The sequence below is a fragment of the Schistocerca cancellata genome, chromosome 11, assembly GCF_023864275.1.
Source record: "Schistocerca cancellata isolate TAMUIC-IGC-003103 chromosome 11, iqSchCanc2.1, whole genome shotgun sequence".
Lineage (NCBI taxonomy): Eukaryota > Metazoa > Arthropoda > Insecta > Orthoptera > Acrididae > Schistocerca > Schistocerca cancellata.
Genome location: NC_064636.1, coordinates 154,502,982 through 154,522,063, shown reverse-complemented (window position 1 = coordinate 154,522,063; position 19,082 = coordinate 154,502,982). Strand labels below are relative to the sequence as shown.

General features: G+C 42.8%; 1 protein-coding gene across 1 annotated transcript in view; it reads left to right on the top strand.

The window, feature by feature from the left end:
• The window catches only part of LOC126108389 (speckle-type POZ protein-like), a 95,414-nt gene extending 78,114 nt beyond the window's left edge, over positions 1-17,300 (top strand). The window contains exons 2-3 of the mRNA XM_049913600.1: positions 6,574-7,150; positions 16,814-17,300. Of these exons, the coding sequence (XP_049769557.1) occupies positions 6,585-7,150; positions 16,814-17,300 (1,053 nt within the window). The 5' untranslated portion in view covers positions 6,574-6,584. The remainder of the gene's footprint in view (positions 1-6,573; positions 7,151-16,813) is intronic.
• The last annotated feature ends 1,782 nt before the right edge of the window (positions 17,301-19,082 follow it).

Below are 19,082 nucleotides of genomic sequence, written 5' to 3'. Positions count from 1 at the left end.
GTCCCATAGTGCTCAGAGCCATTTTTTGTTCTGCACTTACCAATAATGTATATATTCTGTGACTGTAGACTTAGTAACTAAATAGATTAAAGAAAAATTTGTTGCCCATGGCAAGTCAAATTGACTCACCATCGCTGCCAAATTTTTGCCCCCCCCCCCAGTGGAGGGATATGTAGAGGTCTATGATTAAGGAATTTGTTGTTATCGCACTCGAGCAGATGTAATTTTGATGGATTGCTCGCATGCTGCCTGTGATATGTAAGCTATAAGAGAATCTCAGACCAAAGAGCAGTGTTGTATGTAGCTGGAACTGTGTAGCAGCAGGTGTAAGTAGTTGCTAGCAGTCTGGTGTATCGAGCTGGCTGTGCCGGGCATATGGAGCAATGGTGGTGGCTGAGCATTGTAGTATAAAGTAAAAGCAGCCTCGCACATATGTTGTTGTTGTTGTGGTCTTCAGTCCTGAGACTGGTTTGATGCAGCTCTCCATGCTACTCTATCCTGTGCAAGCTTCTTCATCTCCCAGTACATACTGCAGCCTACATCCTTCTGAATCTGCTCAGTGTATTCATCTCTTGCTCTCCCTTTAAGATTTTTACCCTCCACACTGTCCTCCAGTACTAAATTGGTGATCCCATGATTCATGCCTCAGAACATGTCCTAACAACCAATCCCTTCTTCTAATCAAGTTGTGCCACAAACTCCTCTTCTGCCCAATTCTATTCAATACCTCCACATTAGTTATGTGATCTACCCATCTAATATTCAGCATTCTTCTGTAGCACCACATTTCGAAAGCTTCTATTCTCTTCTTGTGTAAACTATTTATCGTCCATGTTTCACTTCCATACATGGCTACACTCCATACAAATACTTTCAGAAACGACTTCCTGACACTTAAATCAATACTCGTTGTTAACAAATTTCTCTTCTTCAGAAACGCTTTTCTATGCCATTGAAAGTCTACATTTTATATCCTCTCTTCTTCTACCATCATCAGTTATTTTGCTCCCCAAATAGCAAAACTCCTTTACTACTTTAAGTGTCTCATTTCCTAATCGAATTCCCTCAGCATCCCCTGATTTAATTCGACTACATTCCAGTATCCTCGTTTTTCTTTTGTTAATGTTCATCTTATACCCTCCTTTCAAGACACTGTCTATTCTGTTCAACTGTGCATATATACTATACTATTGTTATATCAAGTCCCATGTATGTTTTTAAAAAAATCTCTTAATATTAATCTTTCTTACAAAAATTAACTTTTGACAATCATTCATCTCAATTTAAAGAATTTACTAATTTCTCCAATCTATGATGATCCGAATTGCTGTAAAGAAAAATCAGTTGTTTCTTTTTATACATGACAAATCTATCGGCCAGCATTGCATTGCACTGTACCAGAAAAATTTCTAATAGGAGCAGATATATATGCGTTATCCGGCGACCTTTTCAATTTACTCAGTATGATCTTTCAGGGCCATGATGCAGCACTGCTGATGTCCAAAATTTACCAGTTTAAATGCACAGTCAATTATTGAAAGGTTATAGATGAGCACAGTTTAATCAGGAGGTTAGTCACATTTTTATTATTGGTAGGTTACGGAATTTATCTGTTAGGTAGTTAAACTGAATGTGAATTATATAATTATATTTTTTCACTGTTGGGAGCTTATTATATAATTATCTTTGGGAGGTTACACTAAACGTCAATGTTATGGTTATATTTTTTACTGTTTGGATGTTATTATGAATATTATTCATCTTTGGGAGGTTACAACAGGGTGGTATATAAAACACTTCTTTTTTTTTAAATTTCTTAGTTTGTAGAGATGGCCATCTCTATGTGGTAGTTGGAAAGGAGATGGAATCCTGATCCCCTCAATCCAGAGATTCCCTTTCCACTCAAGTCTGATAAAAAATTGATACTAAATTAAGATTTCTTATTAGAAGATTTCGTTTATTCTAATGTGAGATCAAGGAAAAGTTTAAGATATGTACCCTGTTTTTCTGTGTGGATGTTTTACCTAAAAGTTATTTTGTATTTAGTTACATTGAAAGATAATTAATGTATGCAAAATTTTTGTATATGACCAATATGTATTTCTTGTCAGCCGTTATTGTAGAAAAATATGTTCCTTATGTAATGTCATTATGTTAATGTGTTCAGCATAATTCAGACGAGGTGAAATGAGGTGACACGAAAACTGGCGCACCACACTTTGGATGGCATGGGAATGAGGATGGTGGAAATCAAGAGATGAGAGAACAGCTGTAGGATGGAATGCAGACCAACTCCTGGGCCGATGGAGCCTGTGGTACATCTGCCACTCACTAAAAGGTGATACGCAGAGGTCTGTGACGTGCAGCTGGGATAAACCTGGTCCCAGTGTGTACACAGTGGATGGGAGGCCAGTTGGAAGAAGCATCATCGGTGAAACTCGCTGTGTTTGGCAGTGAAACATTACTGCAGAATCTCTTTGTGTCTTACGGCACCTTCACTTAGGACCTGAGCTAGACAGTGGCTCACATCTTATGGGATATCCTCCCTACCCACCACTAGCCAAAGGAGTAGTTGTGTCTTGTGGCCAGTCTGTATCAGGTCTCTGCTGATGAGGAGAAATCACACAATGCTGGTCTCTCGTGTGAGGGACATCGACGCCGACCCCTAATGAGACAGTGGTCCTTCCAGTGGTCGGGCTGGAAAGTACCTCACTACATGCAGCAGTGCTGTGGTCCACACAGTTGGTACTGTTGGCTCCGCATCAAGAAGATATTGGTCGCCAAGGTGACATCTCGCTACCATTGTTGGTCTCGCTTGGCTCTCATGTACTCCTGATCGTACTCACCAGTTTCACTCTTCCTCCCATTCCTGCCACGTAAACATTACCAATAGGTGTGTGTGTGTAGCTACAAACAATGAGACACCAATGTGGTGAAGCTGTCCCTCATAAACACGATACAAAATAAATAAATAAATAAACCTCCGATACTCAGCCAATCTTGAAATCAAATATATTTTGTTTATAACTCTGGTGTTTGATAATCTGAGACAATCTAGGTCTTATAAGTGCCATTTTGGCGGCGGGGGTGGCCGAGTGGTTCTAGGTGCTATAGTCTGGAACTGCGCGACCACTACGGTCGCAGGTTCGAATCCTGCCTCGGGCATGGATGTGTGTGATGTCCTTAGGTTAGTTAGGTTTAAGTAGTTCTAAGTTCTAGGGGACTGATGACCTCAGCAGTTAAGTCCCATAGTGCTCAGTGCCATTTGAACCATTTTTAAGTGTGATTTTATTTGTCATTTTATTTCACTTGTACATTTTATCCACATTTCCATGTTTTGAGTGTATATGTTAGGTTAATACACGAAGTATTTCGTTCATTATTAGATAAATATCGATCGAACTTTGCCAATTTTGCTTGTATGTGGGTTTACACGAATGTGCACCAGCCAAGCACTGGACTTGTGCAGACATTAGCAGGATTGTGTAATTAAGATATTTATGTCACAAACAAATAAATGTCCAGCAACAGTGACACGTAGTGTGTTTACAAACTATAGTAAAGGCTATTTGCCTCACTTTAATTGCAGAAGAACGTGCAAGACATTACTGTCACTCAGATTTACATTTAGGTAATAAAAAAGTTTATTTATTTCAAATTGTATACGGATGGATGTTTGAGTTTTCATTGGACCTTCAGTCAAAGTCATGGGTTTGCCATTCAGATGAAAAGCACAAAAGTGCATACCTATGTAGATTGATCTTACGACGTGAGACCTTGTATTTTACATTTCCCTCTTTTACTCTGGTCATGAACTGTCCATAATTGGCAGAGAAAATACAATAATCAATAAGAAAAATTAATGACCACGTCAGTAAATGTAAATTCCATCATCGAAGGCATTATCCCAGTAATGAGTGAAACAATGGTTGAGAAAGGGCAGCTGGCAGGCAGTTGTCCTTGGATAACACTCTCGAAACGGTCTTGAATAGTTAAAATGATCATCATACTAATTTTTTAATACAGGAGGATCACCTGTACTCCAAAATTGTCTTGAAGTAGGGGGCTATGTAAGGTGGCATCGGTCTTGCACCTTACATGAGTCCATTTGACGTGACTATAATCACTTTGCGAGCGCTTTAGGTCAATAAAAACTACTGACATCGGCGCAGTCGCTTTGTAGATAAGTAGTTGGTAAATACTATAAATTACGGTGTAGGAAATCTATGTGAAAACACATCGGCAAGCAGGCTAGGTAAGACAGTGAGAATTACGCGATTTTCTAATCATAAAATTTTGCAGAAATGCAGTACGCGAGACAGAGCTCGGCTACCTCCCCGGCCAGCCGCCGAAGGCTGCAGCCTGACGTCATAAATGGTGAACTGGGGAAGTTCTGTAATCCGTTTAGGGAGGCCGCAGCTGCCGCCAGCCTCTGAGGCTGCAGGTGCTCAGGTGTTTACCAAAACAGAGCAGTGGGTAGCTGGACGGGCTTTCCTGCGCGTGCCCTCGCCTGTGTCCCACTAATTTTACGCTTTCGAGTGACTCAAGTGGGGTAGGCCAGGAGTTGCGAATAAGGAAACTTTCAATGCAAGAGTCTGTGTTCGCAACGACGGGGAATTTTGTCGGGAAAATCTAGAGTGGTATCTTACGAGAAAAATTCCTGTTAAATTTTTGTTGCCTGCACGTGTGGTTCTTCCCCATCGGTTTGGGCGGAGTTTCGTGTAATTTTGTAGAAAGGGAAGAACTCTGGAAAAGAGTTAGATTCCCAGGCCGTACATTAGTCGGCACCTGCAAACTGGGTATTTTGAGCGTGTCTCGCGATGTGTTTCAGTCGGTAAAGTTGAGGTGGGACAACAGAGGTGAAGAGCGATCTTGCTCGACTAACTGTCGAGGTCTTCTGTTCTGGGCTTTCGTACTGAGAAGACGTTAGCCAAGTCGTTTCCCGTTTTGGTCTCTCGTTCTGAGACGACGTTAGCCGAACCAGCTCTTTGGTGCGGGGAAGACTGTCGTAATTAGAGAAGTTTACGGACAGCGGTCTGTTGTCCGAGTATTGCAGGAGTGTACTTTCCGAGACGCCACACGCCGATCGCACGGCCGCGCCGTCGGCGTCGGAGACCGCCGCTGCAACAGGGACATTACGGTGAGATCGCTCCTGCTTCGGCCTGTCTTAGGAGTAATGATAAATAGTTGGATCACGTGCAATTGTTGTTTCCTCAGAGGCTTCACGATACTTTTGGGTGTAGAGGTTCTTCGTATTTTGCGTTTTGTGTCGGTCGGTCGATCAGCCAAATTATGAGAGATCGCATTTGGACCGATTAACACAGTTCACTGCCAATGCTAGTTAGGAGGGTAATTTGTAAATTGTTCATTGTGTTTTATTCAGCATTGATCTGAAGGTTAGAATAAAATTATTGTGATTCCGTAGAGCCTTTCCTTTCAGTAGTTGATCCTGAATTCACTCTTTCGCTTTATTTTATTTTTGTGTACGTGTCTGATGTCATTGAACACCCTAAGTGTCCGTGATCATTCATATTTGGAAGTAAAAATACTTGTGATTTGTCGCCAACACTACCACCGCAGATTAATTATGGGTGACAGGGCCACATTTAAATCTATCGTTATCCATTTTGCGTACAGTTCCACGCCCAATGTCTCTGTAAGTTGTTTGTCAGGGACGAACACACGCAAAATCCGGCCAGCAACGGGTGGGGTGTTACAGTACAAAATTTTCCCTCGTCTGCATTCACAGTGTGTTAAAGATTTGTCACGCTAGTTCGTATGGTGTTTGTCAGTATAACAATGATCTATATATTTACTTTAGAGGACATTCACGCATCATTCACACTGCTAAAAACGTATACAAAACAGTACAAACATAAATAAACAAAAATGTCTTCAAGAAATAAACAGAACTCAGAAAAACATTCTGTTCACCTGTTTGTTGAATGTGTCTGTCCACTGCTGCACTCTGGTGGATGAGAATCGAGACTACGTTCTCAACTGAACCTGCTTCAGACCACCTGTCACTGTACATGCATGAGTCGTTCTCCCAATACACAAGCTTCAGATAGGAGCGATATAAAGGCGGCATGCCCCCCTCACTCGTTGATCCCTTGGGTGAAACAACTCCTGCAAGGGTACATGAATGACTGCTTGTTAAATGTTGTTTTCTTGAATAACAGGAGACATAAAGAGAATATTTCGTTGAATAAAGTACTACCATAGTTGTTAACAGCCTTTTTAGTCTTTTGGTAGATGTCCATTTCGAAACATTTCCAAACCAAGCACCATTGCACTGTAGAAAGAATTATGGAAATAACGTCTTTGCCGCTTATGGAGCTTGTTCTCCTAATAAAATGAGCTGAAAGAAAACTCTTGAAAACAGTATTATTAAAGAATTGCAGTTATTCACCAATGGCATCAGTCTGACAGAAAGGGTGTGATAGTGCTAGAACTCACTGATGACAGACCATATTTATCAACTGTCGCTGGAGACAGGTGTGTCTGTTTCCGGTAGAAGTATCGACAGTCACCTGTAAGCTGAAAGGGCTGCTCGATGATGTCGTATTTCAGAACCGTCAGCAATGGAAGCAGTTAAGGACGTCACGGAGAAGGCAGCCGTGGACCTGGGTGCCCTCCTAGACGCCGGGGACGACGCCATGGTGACGCTCGTGGCAGGCGACACGCGGCTGGTGGCGCACAGGGCCGTCCTGGTGGACAGGAGCCCCGTGTTCGCCGCCATGTTCGCCCACGACACCCTCGAGGCGAGCACTGGCGTGGTGAGCATCGCCGACGTGGGGGGCCCCGTGCTGAGGCAGCTGGTCTCCTACCTGTACACCCTGCGGGCCCCCCAGCTGCCCGCGATGGCCGCCCAGCTGCTGGCCGCAGCGGACAAGTACGGCGTGTCGGGGCTGAAGGCGGAGTGCGAGCGGCAGGTGGCCGCCCAGCTGACCGTGGAGACCGCGGCGGCCGCAGCCGCCCTCGCAGTCCGCCACTCTTGCAGCGACCTCAGGCGGGCCGCCGTCGAATTTATGAAGACACGAACCCGTGAGGTGATGGCCACTCAGGGGTGGGCGGATGCCATGTGGAAGCAGCCGCAAGACTTGATCGAAGTGAGCCCGCTGCTGTACGATCCACCACCAAAAATCAGGTAAGTGTGAGGTAACTCACTCACTCGTGTCTCTCAGTTCTGGATGTGTGTATGCTTATTTCCAAGTCTATAATGTTTGCCACTGAGTTTCTTTACGTGTGTCTCTGCCGTAAAATACGCCATCATAGACAGTCGTTTAATGATAGCTCACAATGCTATTACTGCCCTTCTGTACCAGAGCTTGATAATACATAATGGCCAGCTGAAGTGGCTGAGCGCTAAAGTCTGGAACCGCGCGACCGCTACGGTCCCTGAACTGAACCCAGTTCTTTACCATGTACGTTAGCTTACAAAAATCACCAAAGAGCCAGTTTGTAGACATTATTCTGTTAAACTACATGTATACAAAAAGTGGTTGTTTAGGTTTTGGCATCAACTGTCAGGACAAACGTTACACTCAATGTGCGAGTAGAGCATGGCCCATTCTGCTGTGAACACAAAGCTGTATTGCCCAGCAAGGGCTCAGACACTGTGATATGTGTAGTTTGCAGCTGGCAGCCTGTACAGGTTGCTGTAAGCCGGTTCACATAAAGTAGCGTTTAATGTTGTCCAGTGCCTCTGTGGCAGATGACAATGAGACACATTTGAGTAGTGCCACACTGCATAAAGATGACACTGAGTAAGTCACTTACAGCCGACACCTCGAGCAAGGTATTGTACTGCAGAATTATTATAGGAGGTCGGCAACATATTTACAATTTTAGATTGCTGATGTTTACCTCTATATTTTCTTCGTGTAGTAAAGCAGACTATCACAATAATCACAATTCACACCACAGTACTGTCTGCCCCTGGTAGCTGAGTGGTCAGTGCGAGAAGTGTCAGTCCTAAGGGCCCGGGTTCGATTCCTGGCTGGGTCGAGGATTTTCTCCGCTCAGGGACTGGCTGTTGTGTTGTCCTCATCATGATCCCCATCAACACGCAAGTTGCCGAAGTGGCGTCAAATCGAAAGACTTGAACCCGGCGAACGGTTTACCCGACAGGAGTCTCTAGTCACATGACCTCAGTACTACAGCTTTGTCTGTTGCATACTTGTCTGTCACTTTTTTTTCCTTGTTCAAGCCATATATCAGTAACCATCCCAACATATATCTTCGTTCTCTCCTAATCCAAACACTACATGGAAGATTCTAATTGCTCACGTTACTCAAAATAATAATGGTCTGCTGTCAGGGCTTATATGGAAGATGTTCAGAAAACCAGGTGAAGTAAGCATCGGTGCTCCAGTGTATGGCTACTCACACCTCTCACAGCCTGAGGCCACCTCACGAGACTACAAGCCAATCCTCGTGGCGGTTCTAGCTGGTCCCATAAAACTGAGTCTTCCCATCTCATATTGTTCTTTTCTCTATTCAGCCATTACATGAAGTTCACTCAGAATTTCAATACATTCCTTTCTGTGACACACAGAATACCATGCTTTACTGTGTCTTCCATGAACAAGTATCCCTCCCCTGTCTGCCTGTCTCGATTGCTCTATGGCTTTACTATAGCCACCCAGTGAACACTATGGACTTTCATTCTACTGTGGCACTCACTATGACATTACATATATCCCATCTCTTGTTGTTGCTATTCCACCTCTAATAGTCTGTGAGCATTAAAGAATTCTGGGACCAGAGTTTCCTTTTTTTCTGCACCATCTTACAATAACATATGTCCATACAAGTCTAATAGCCATTCAAACTGATAAATTATCATTTATTTTTCATTTAGATTTTAATACTTACATAGCATTTTATGTGCTATTTGACATATTGGAAATCTTGTGTTTGACATGACATTACACGCATTCCTTGAACCAATTTTAATGACCTTGTAGCCAGTATTGTAAATCATTCAGTGTGTTTCTCTTTTATTCAGTAAAGACTAACATGAAAATTCATGTTTGAAACAATCAACATATTAGAATTGTTATTTATATTCTTGAAGAAGCTTAAAACATCACACCTAAATACATTTCTCTACATCACTCCAAACTTGTTCTGCATGCTGTGGGAAATGACACAGGCTCTTAAGTTTGAAAAAGCTTTTATGAACAGTAATCTTTTAAAGAACAGTAATCGTTATGTATATTTTACAAGTTCTCTTGATGATGTGTATTAGACCCATGCTGTAATTAGTGATCTTAACCTAATTCACTGTCTCATACTTCCCACACTATTGTGGGAAGTATTGTGATTGTCAGTTGCAGACACATATACAATATTCAGTTCTAGAGCTGCCTCGGTCTTTCACTGATTTCACTCCCCTTCCCCCTCAAAAATTATACTTAGTTTCACACTAAAATTCTTAGAATTTTAATAATAATTAAAATAAGATGGATACAACCGAATGCAAGCAGAATTATTTTTTACTTCATACAGTGAAGTGATACAGTGCTTTCCTATTCTTCAGGGAGGATGTCTCATGATCCCATGTTCATCCTGCTCCCATTGTATCCGTGCCAGGCCTTCTAGACATCAATTCTCATGGAATTTACCATCCGCATCTACTGTATGTGGAGGACAAACTTAATTTTATTTCAGTAGCAAGTTCACAGCACAACTTACTACATCATCAATCACAAACATTGCTCATAGCCCCTCCACTCTACACACACACACACACACACACACACACACACACACACATCAGTACATCAGTGTTTGTTTTTCTGTGACTGGGCTATGACACAGCTTACTTTAACTGCCTCATGGTTTCATGTGTGCCTACAAAGGGAGGACCCTCTTTCGAAAAATACTTAAATTTCTGTCAGCCATATTATTTAGATTTATGTTGTAATACTTTGCACTGCCACAGCCTCTTTCTGTCGTCAAGTCACTAGTTCCACCTTGCTGCACTGCCTGCTGTACTGAATTCCTTCTCCTTTGAAACACGCTGTCAACCATTTCGTTATCTGTACCTTTCAAAGACCTGGTTTTAAAACACACTGTGAATGCTGTTAACATTAATTTTTTTTTCACAACCAGATGAGTGCCGTGCCTGTCCAATTTATATGCATGTGTTATCATGCTCAAAAGAAACCAAATGTCCTAAACTGTGTTCTGCCTGGTTTGTATGCAGCCACATAACCTAAGGGTCTTGCAGTTTGTCTGCTCTCTTTCTGATACAGTCGTTTCACTACACAAAATTATTACTACAACAGACCACCAGAGAAAACTGCCCTTTACGGTTATCGTCCATATGAAAACCAATTCCACAATAACGTAAATATCAAAAAATCTGTTACCAGAGGTGACCGTCCTCAGTGCTTGTAAGTTCAAGTTCATTAAAATAAATGACATTTCCAAAGGCAAGATTAAACTTCAGACTACATGGTTTTGTATTGGACTGGGACCCAGGACTCCAATCCGCTCACTACTGTCTCAGCTAATGAAGCATGAGAGATTTTAACTATCATTTTAACCACATGTAACAGCATTAAAACTTGATATGATGGGGCATAAAGTTTTGTTTTGGGCAGAGATTGTGAATGAAGCATAATAAAATTTTATGCATCGAAATTTTTCACCACTAGAAGGCTGATGAAACTTAAATGATTATACAACAAAGTATTCACCTGCTGCGTTTCGAACGCTGCACATATCACCCTGTTTTCTAGCCACATATAGAAGTACAATGTCAGTTTGTTTCATCACTAGCAAGATATGGTCGTATCTGAACTAGAAATTATGCGAGAAATAGTTAATCCTCCAAAGTGTTGCAAACTGCAATGCATACACCCACAACAACGTATAAAATGGTGATCAATGCTATACTGTGACTAAAAGCCAGACACTTAAATAATTCCCCAGCCGTGAGGCTGGAACTTAACAGTGCATGTACTGCTGTTTTATAAGTGATCTAGGTTGGTATGATCACAAAACATACAAATATATGATTTAATTCGTACTTTCGAGAAGGTGAGACTGTATTGCACTTGCTAGTTCCATCTTCTGTTATAGACAGCAGATTCTCGAAATAGGCCATACCCATCCTCACAAGACTTGTATTGAACCACAGTTGTGCAGAGTCCCAAAAGGAAACCGCTGGGGCCTGAGGGCCTCCCGGCTGACTTATACCAGGTTGTGGAGGCCAAAATGAAAAACTAAACTGCTCGTAGTGTGTAATGAGCCAATGAATTCTGACGGAAAAATTTCAAAGGAATTTTTTGAAGGAATCGTGGTGCTAGTTCCGAAGCACCCACACAGCGCTCAGTAAAAAACGTAAGACCGGTTACTCTCCTGAATAGTGATTACAAAATTGTGGTGCGCGTTCTTGACTGCAGAGTAAAAATGTCAATGCATGAGGTAACTGGCCCATATCAAACTAGTGCAGGTCGACACAGATCAATTATTCAAATTGTCTGTGAATATAGACACGTTCTAGCTACGACACATGTTCCCAGGCATCAGTGTGCTACGACACATGTTCCCAGGCATCAGTGTGCTGTACCCGGCTGGAGTGGCCGAATGGTTCCAGCCGCTACAGTCTGGAACTGCGTGACCACTACGGTCGCAGGTTCGAATCCTGCCTCGGGCATGGATGTGTGTGATATCCTTGGGTTAGTTAGGTTTAGGTAGTTCTAAGTTCTAGGGGACTGATGATCTCAGAAGTTAAGTCCCATAGTGCTCAGAGCCATTTTTTTCCAGTGCGCTGTAATATCGCTCGACTTTGAGAATGCTTTCGATAGGTGAGCCATCAGTGCGTTCTTGAAACAATGACCATACTGGACTTTCCCCAAGTGTTTTGCCGACATCACTGGTAGAATTTTGAAAAACAGCACCTCCATGAACAGCCCCTCAAAAATCACGATTAATGGTCAGCTAACCAGACAACTTGGGTTCACAAGTTGGGTGCGACGAGGTTGTCCTGTGTCGACGGCCTTGTTTGCCATCGCCACTGGACCACTGCTAGCCACTCTGCAGAAACCGCTACGAGGGCTGCACAGACACGGCCAGAGCATCATCTGTGGGTCTCGTGATCACCGGCGAAAGTGACTGGGAGAAGGCATTGCAGGTAATCAGCAAACACGAACTTGCATCAGGTGCGAAGCTGAGCAACGCTAAATCACGTTTGGAATATCTTCGTAAAACACGGGAGACCTCAATGTGGTCATCCAAATGCAAATCTTGGGTATCGGCTACAGGTATAATATAAATCGTACTACATCTGGGAACTAGGAAAATCCTTGCCAGCGTGCCAGCTAGCGTCAATGAACATAGCGCGAGAAGACTTGACGATATCCTAAAGGCCAGCTTTGCAAGTATGTACGTGGTTTCTAAAGTCAACTGCGTGGCATAGGTTGTACCCATTTCACGTGAAACCGCGGCAAGATTTCTCTCAGCATCGAGTCATTTTGTAACTCGTGGTAACATTTTGAAGGTAAAGTTTGACATGTTAACTCCACAGCTGAAAATGTGGACGGGGGGGGGGGGGGGGACTAAATCTCACATACGTATGGAGAAAGTCACAAGTTCTATTCGTTTGTTCCACATATGAGCTATGGAAGAAGACACCCACGAACCTCACGTCCCACTTACCAGACGAAATTACTTCCACTGTCTTGCACCCACCCATAGAAGTAGAGCACGTCCCCAATCGTTTTTTTATCATTTTGAACAACTTTAATTCGAACTCAGTTATACCCAAACCAGAGATCGCCCGTCAAATATGGTAAAAGTTAGAAACATATACGTGGAATTAACGGAAAGCGAAAGCAGAAATGTGACTGCACAAAAGTAGTCGCACTACAGCTGGACGATCATTTGGATAAACAACAGCACTCCTCACCTACTAACAAATGTGGAAACTATTAGCTTTAGGGGAGTAAACAGGAAAGTAGCAACCAAAGCGAAACTTCAGGCAATCCATCTGGGTGATTCGCCAACACGTGAGAATAGCGACCTGTTAAGACATCGAAGAACACAGGTTTGTGCGCACTCAGGTGAAGGATATCCAGTGAGTTATCAGACAAATGTTTGCCACGATAACACGAACACTACCCCCAATACCACGCCTGCCAATTTTTTGAATCATATAAATGTGTGATGTCCATCTACAATGAAGGAATGGTGTAAACTGGCCACACGAACAAACAACGTATTACCTGGTAACAGAAGGAAACAAATCGAGCAGACGTTGGGTGGGGCGCCGCACGCACGCCGGGCGCAAGCGGACGTGGCGCGGAAACTTCGCAATTCTTTTTAGTTAATATAGTTACGTGAAACAGTCTGCAAAGTGAATAGGAAAAGACGTAAATACAAGAATAACATAACGAATCGTCCTAGAGCTCTTTTCTTCTTATACAGTATTTTTTTATTTATTTATTTTTAAGGAAACAGAAATCTACTATAAAATATGTACGTCAGAAGTACCTTATTTTATGTTGAAGGAATCTCGGAGGACAATTTTGTCCTCAAGAGAGAAGATTTCGTGCATTTTAATAAATGTTATTTACCTAATTCTGTACTCCAAAATTTTGTTTTAACCAGAAGAAGGGACTGTCCTGATTTCTACTATTATGCATTACATTCAGATATCGCAGCATGGAGCTTCCAGCGAGTCGAAGATAACAGAAGATCAACTTGGCAAACATACCTCAGGAACTGATGCACTGGGCGACTTACAAGATACTGCGAAATAAATCGAAAACAAAGAACCGTGAACACGTAACTTCCAAGTCGTCGCTCACAGCTGGGATAGTTTCTGTGCAGACATGGTCTTCTGGATGAAGTATTAAAAATAAAGAAAATAAAAAATGATCCACGAAATGCCCGCATCTCGTGGTCGTGCGGTAGCGTTCTCGCTTCCCACGCCCGGGTTCCCGGGTTCGATTCCCGGCGGGGTCAGGGATTTTCTCTGCCTCGTGATGGCTGGGTGTTGTGTGCTGTCCTTAGGTTAGTTAGGTTTAAGTAGTTCTAAGTTCTAGGGGACTGATGACCATAGATGTTAAGTCCCATAGTGCTCATAGCCTTTTTTTGATCCACGAAAATACTGGAGCGCCTCGGTGACAGGGACGGGGGATGCATCGTGGGCAGGCCTCAGAGTCCTCAACTGCGGGCTTCCTTGGCCCCGCCTGCCTGGTGCTGACCAGCGACTCCTGGAAAGAGAATGTCGGTACATCACAGAGAGAGCGGACAGCTGAGACAGGTATAGGGGCGGCACGGCAGACAGGTCTGTGGGTTCTTGGCCCCTGCCCTCTTTGTCGCCACCTTCCTGGCACTGACACCCTAAAAAAAAAAAGTAAAGCTTTGTAATGGAAGATATCGTGTAGAGAAAAGGATGCTGTAGTGGTTAAAAAATGAAATTGAAAAAAGTTGTTAAGGCGGCCACTTTCTAGTATGCACGTAGTGGCTTTGAATCCCATCACTTCCATGAAGTTATTAGCTAAAGAAGCTGAGATGATTCGAGCTACCTAGGCTCAACATCTGGGTTCGTTTCTGACACCAGGCAATCATTTTTAACAAGCAGAAGCAGCATCTCTCCCACCTCTGGTAACCTGGAGGAGAGTCAGTACAGAGGCGGAAGTCATGCCAGGTCGGAACTCTGTCACCAGTTACCTTTCTTACACGATATTTTCTTTTTTTTTAATCAATGAGCCAATCGACGTGCAAGGTCACAGGGTACTTGACTCTTATTGCATTTGAGCTTGAGATGTGGAAAATATTGGCGCTGCACTCAAATCTCCGTTTTCGTCACGTTTGATCCCTTTGAGATGATACATTTCCGCCCTTTCATTGTTTCTGCATGACTGCAAAGTCCTCAAGACCTTCACAAAAGACACGTGTCTGTGTTCGAATCCTGGCCTGTCATTTCAAGTTCACACACACACACAAAACAACATGTGACAAATTACTATGGTTTTTAACAACTCTCCGGACTTTGTCAACAATAATTATGGGTACTGGTTTCGACTCGCAAGTCAAACATGGAACTTTTCGTCATATCATGTCAGTTTCAGCTAGGAGCTCCCGGTTAAAAGGAATTCGATAATCAACGTCTCTTTGTATGTAGCCAACAACGATGTGTGTAATGTTAGATTCATAGTCAGCACAGATATTTTCGTCATATGCACATTTCGCTGCTGTTTAAGTAAACCGATATGTGACGTCTACACGTGACTGGAAGTGAATGTAGAGGGGTGCAGGGTTCGAAGCCTGGTAAGGTAAAACATTTTAATCTCGTCATTTCAGTTTATCATCGCGCTACTGGTTAAAAGTGACGATTTCTAATGTTTGATTGTGCTTACTTAAGTGTCAGATTAAGTCCGGGGTTGAAATCCCGGTCAACAGACAACTTTGTCATGTCATTTCAAGTTTACACATGGGCACTCTTCCTCACTTGTGACTGAAACCATATTTATCATATTTCATGTTACTGTTAACAGGAGTAATATCTGCTGGATTGTATTCAGAGAGTGTAATGCAGAAACAAAATTTTTGTTGTACAATTTAAAGGTGATCTCGCTTTTTGAAATGTTGGCTGTGTAATAAATTCGTGGGTACAATCGTAATGGCTGTGTAATCTGTAATACCATGTTTTCTGATATTTGCATTATCGTAGTACTAATTTGCATCTAAACTGGTAGTCACACAAAGCAGTTGTCTCTTGTGGTCTCTTGGAGTAACCATTTTGTATACTGAAACGACTTTACTGAAAAGAGAGTAGAGGACGTGTGTTATGTGGATTGCATACAAATCAGGTAAAACAAAATTCTGATCATTCAGGTAGTTTTGTGCATGATAGTACATGTTAAATACGTTTGCATATGCTATCAGGCGCACAAAATCTCTCTCTCTCTCTCTCTCTCTCACACACACACACACACACACACACAGACACACAAATTTTTATGGGTGTAGAGTTGCCAGTTTGGTGCTATTTATATCTGAGACGTATTAAACAATTCGGTGTGTCTGTGTGTCAGAAACTTTCAGTATCTCAGAGCCTGTGTCAAGAAATGGACCGATAATTGGATTGAATTTTTTTGGCTCTGTATGAGGGAAGTGCCTCTTTGAAAATCTTGAGATGGAATGTGATATGCGGTAGTTAAGCTGCAGACAGAGTAGTAGTATTACCTGTAACAAGCCTGTTCTGCAGTTGAGGTGAGTCACTCATTAGCTACAGCATAGTGAGATCAAAGGAGCTGACTTCCAGGAATGAGTGAGACAAAATGTGACAACTTAATTCATTCATAGGTTGTATAATTCAACTTTTAATGGACAATGAATGAAGATTTTTTATAAGGGGGATTGAACAAATCTGCTGTAGCTTAATATATGCACAGTTGAACACTGTTTTGTATTGTGGGAGGGGGAATCGGTAGGTTTGTTTCAGGACAGACTTGCATTCACAACAATTGTTTCCTCATGTGGCAGTTTTCCTCTCCAGCCGGTGTGGCCATGTGGCCATGCAGTTCTAGGCGCTTCAGTCTGGAACCACGTGACCGCTATGGTCGCAGGTTCGAATCCTGCCTCGGGCATGGATGTGTGTGATGTCGTTAGGTTAGTTAGGTTTAAGTAGTTCTAAGTTCTAGGGGACTGATGACCACAGATGTTAAGTCCCATAGTGCTCTGAGCCATTTGAACCATTTTGAACCTTTTTTTTTTTGCAGTTTTCTTCATTGTGTTGTTTGTATGTGTTTGTAGCAAAGTGTGGCAGTTTCTGTGTTCTGTGCAGGAGGCTCTCTGCAAAGGAGAGATGCAGCAGGCTGATCCAGGTGGCCGAGCAGGGGGCAGTGGGGGAGCTGAGGGCGCTGCTCGCACAGGGGGCCGACGTGGAGGCGAGGGGTGGGGTGTGGGGGTGGACTGCCCTGCACTGTGCAGCACAAAGGGGAGACGTGGAGGTGGCGTGGCTGCTGGTGGAGGCGAGGGCGGCGGTGGACGCCAGAGACAGCTGGTGGCAGAGGACGCCTCTGCACGTGGCTGCAATGTGGGGTGGCACTGCTGTGGCGAGGCTGCTTCTGTGGGCGACTGCCGATCCCAACGCCAGGGATGGCAGAGGGTGGACGCCGCTGCACTGGGCAGCAGCCAATCGCCACGCAGAAGTTGCGGCTGTGCTGCTCGAGGCGGGGGCTGACAGGGGGGCCACAGCTAGTGATGGTCGGACAGCACTGGACCTCGCCAGTGATGAAAATGAGTGGAGGCTGATGGAGTTGCTGTCATGAGGCAGCCATTCCAACGGACTGTCTTGCAAAAAAAAAAAAGGACTGAAACAACTTCTCCAGTAACAATTAGCATTCTTCTTCAATAAACAATTCAAAAATTCAATCCTACTGTCACTCACTAATTTTACTCCTCCTCGAGTAGCATACTGCACACAAATAGTCTAAGGAACGCTGTGGCAAAACTGACACAGCACTAGGTAACAGTAAAGTAAATCAGGTAACAACAGGCAACCTTTCTCTCAAGGAAAATGCCTCGAGTACAGTTCTGCACTAAACTTTGCAAAAGTCAACAGTTAAATATGAATAAACACTGTTGCTCTATAATATCTGATCGCTGAAAACTGTTTCACATCGGCCATTGCAATTTGCATCATATCGAAATCACTGCTATATGAGTTCTATCACCAGAATTTTCACTTCTGATATCACACTCAATTTACTTCTGCATATTCAACAAACATTGTAAAGTACTGTACTCCCCATGTCTAATTACAATGATATATTAGTGGTAATATGCACACTATATTATGCTCCTATCATCTGGATCTATATGGTCAATCCACATTTAGCTAAACACGATTGGAGTACAACCTCCCACCTCACAGTTCCCACACAGCTGTTACGCTGCTCTTGCAAAACGCGCCACAACCTACCGGACCACGTGCACCTTTATTCCCACGTTACAGGATAACACAATAAACTTCCCTGCTCTCTCTTTCACATTCCCCTCCCGTCGGTCTACACTACACTCCCTCAACCAGACGCCGCTGCCAGCAGCTACCTCACTGCCCCCAGGTGGCGGTCTGCAGAATTACAGCTCTCACCTGCTCTGCAACTGGCACAGGAATGTCACACCTGTTCCACTACCAAAGCACCGAAACCAATGATGCTACTAATATTATGTGAAACAACTATGCACACAGAGAAAACTTTTCAGTTTTCGAAAATAAATTAGAAAACAATATCATCAGCAGTGCCAATAGTTAAACATTGAATTACAGCTCAGAACCAAACAGCACCTACATTGTACCTCACTCTCTCATATAGCGGCAATTTAATATAAACCTGCTAGGAACTTGGAGAACTTAGCTGTAAAATTTATGGATGGTTCATCGTAGACCACTTGGTTTATCAAGACACAAAATACCCTTTTTGATTCTAATGAAAAGCAGTTACCAGTCGCAGTAAAATAGTTGTAAAGTAACGATACCACATACAAAATGTAGAGGAAATCCTGTCCTTCTAGTACTGTTGTCTGTAATTGATGTAAAGGATTGCAGCAACCAAAATAATTATAGTTCTATTTGATACAGAACGCTGAGGCTCAAATTTCAGCACATGCAAGCAAAACAAATTTCACAACGATACACACGAATCTCGACACTCATCAGTCACAATGGCACAGCTGAGACGGTAACACAAGTCGTGGAACTACAGGTAATAAAATTATATTTACATCACGTATATAAGTGTAGTGAATGTCAATTACTATTATGTTACTTAATTCCCTCACTTCTGATGGCACAGTTTCTTTGACTTTAAATAGAATTGAAGTCGGAGTAATTCGTTTGTATTGTTATGAAAGAGCAGCTATTCCATATTGATACAGATAACAACAGGCAGGGCTGGCACTAGACTCTCCGGGCCCCCACTAAATGTTTTTGGGCATCGTCCAAATTTTCCTATTTTAAACTATGTTAATTCGGATAACGCCAGATAAAGGTAATAAAAATAATCAATCAATGGCTTTTTTAAACAAACTTTGATTCTCGCAGTTTGCAT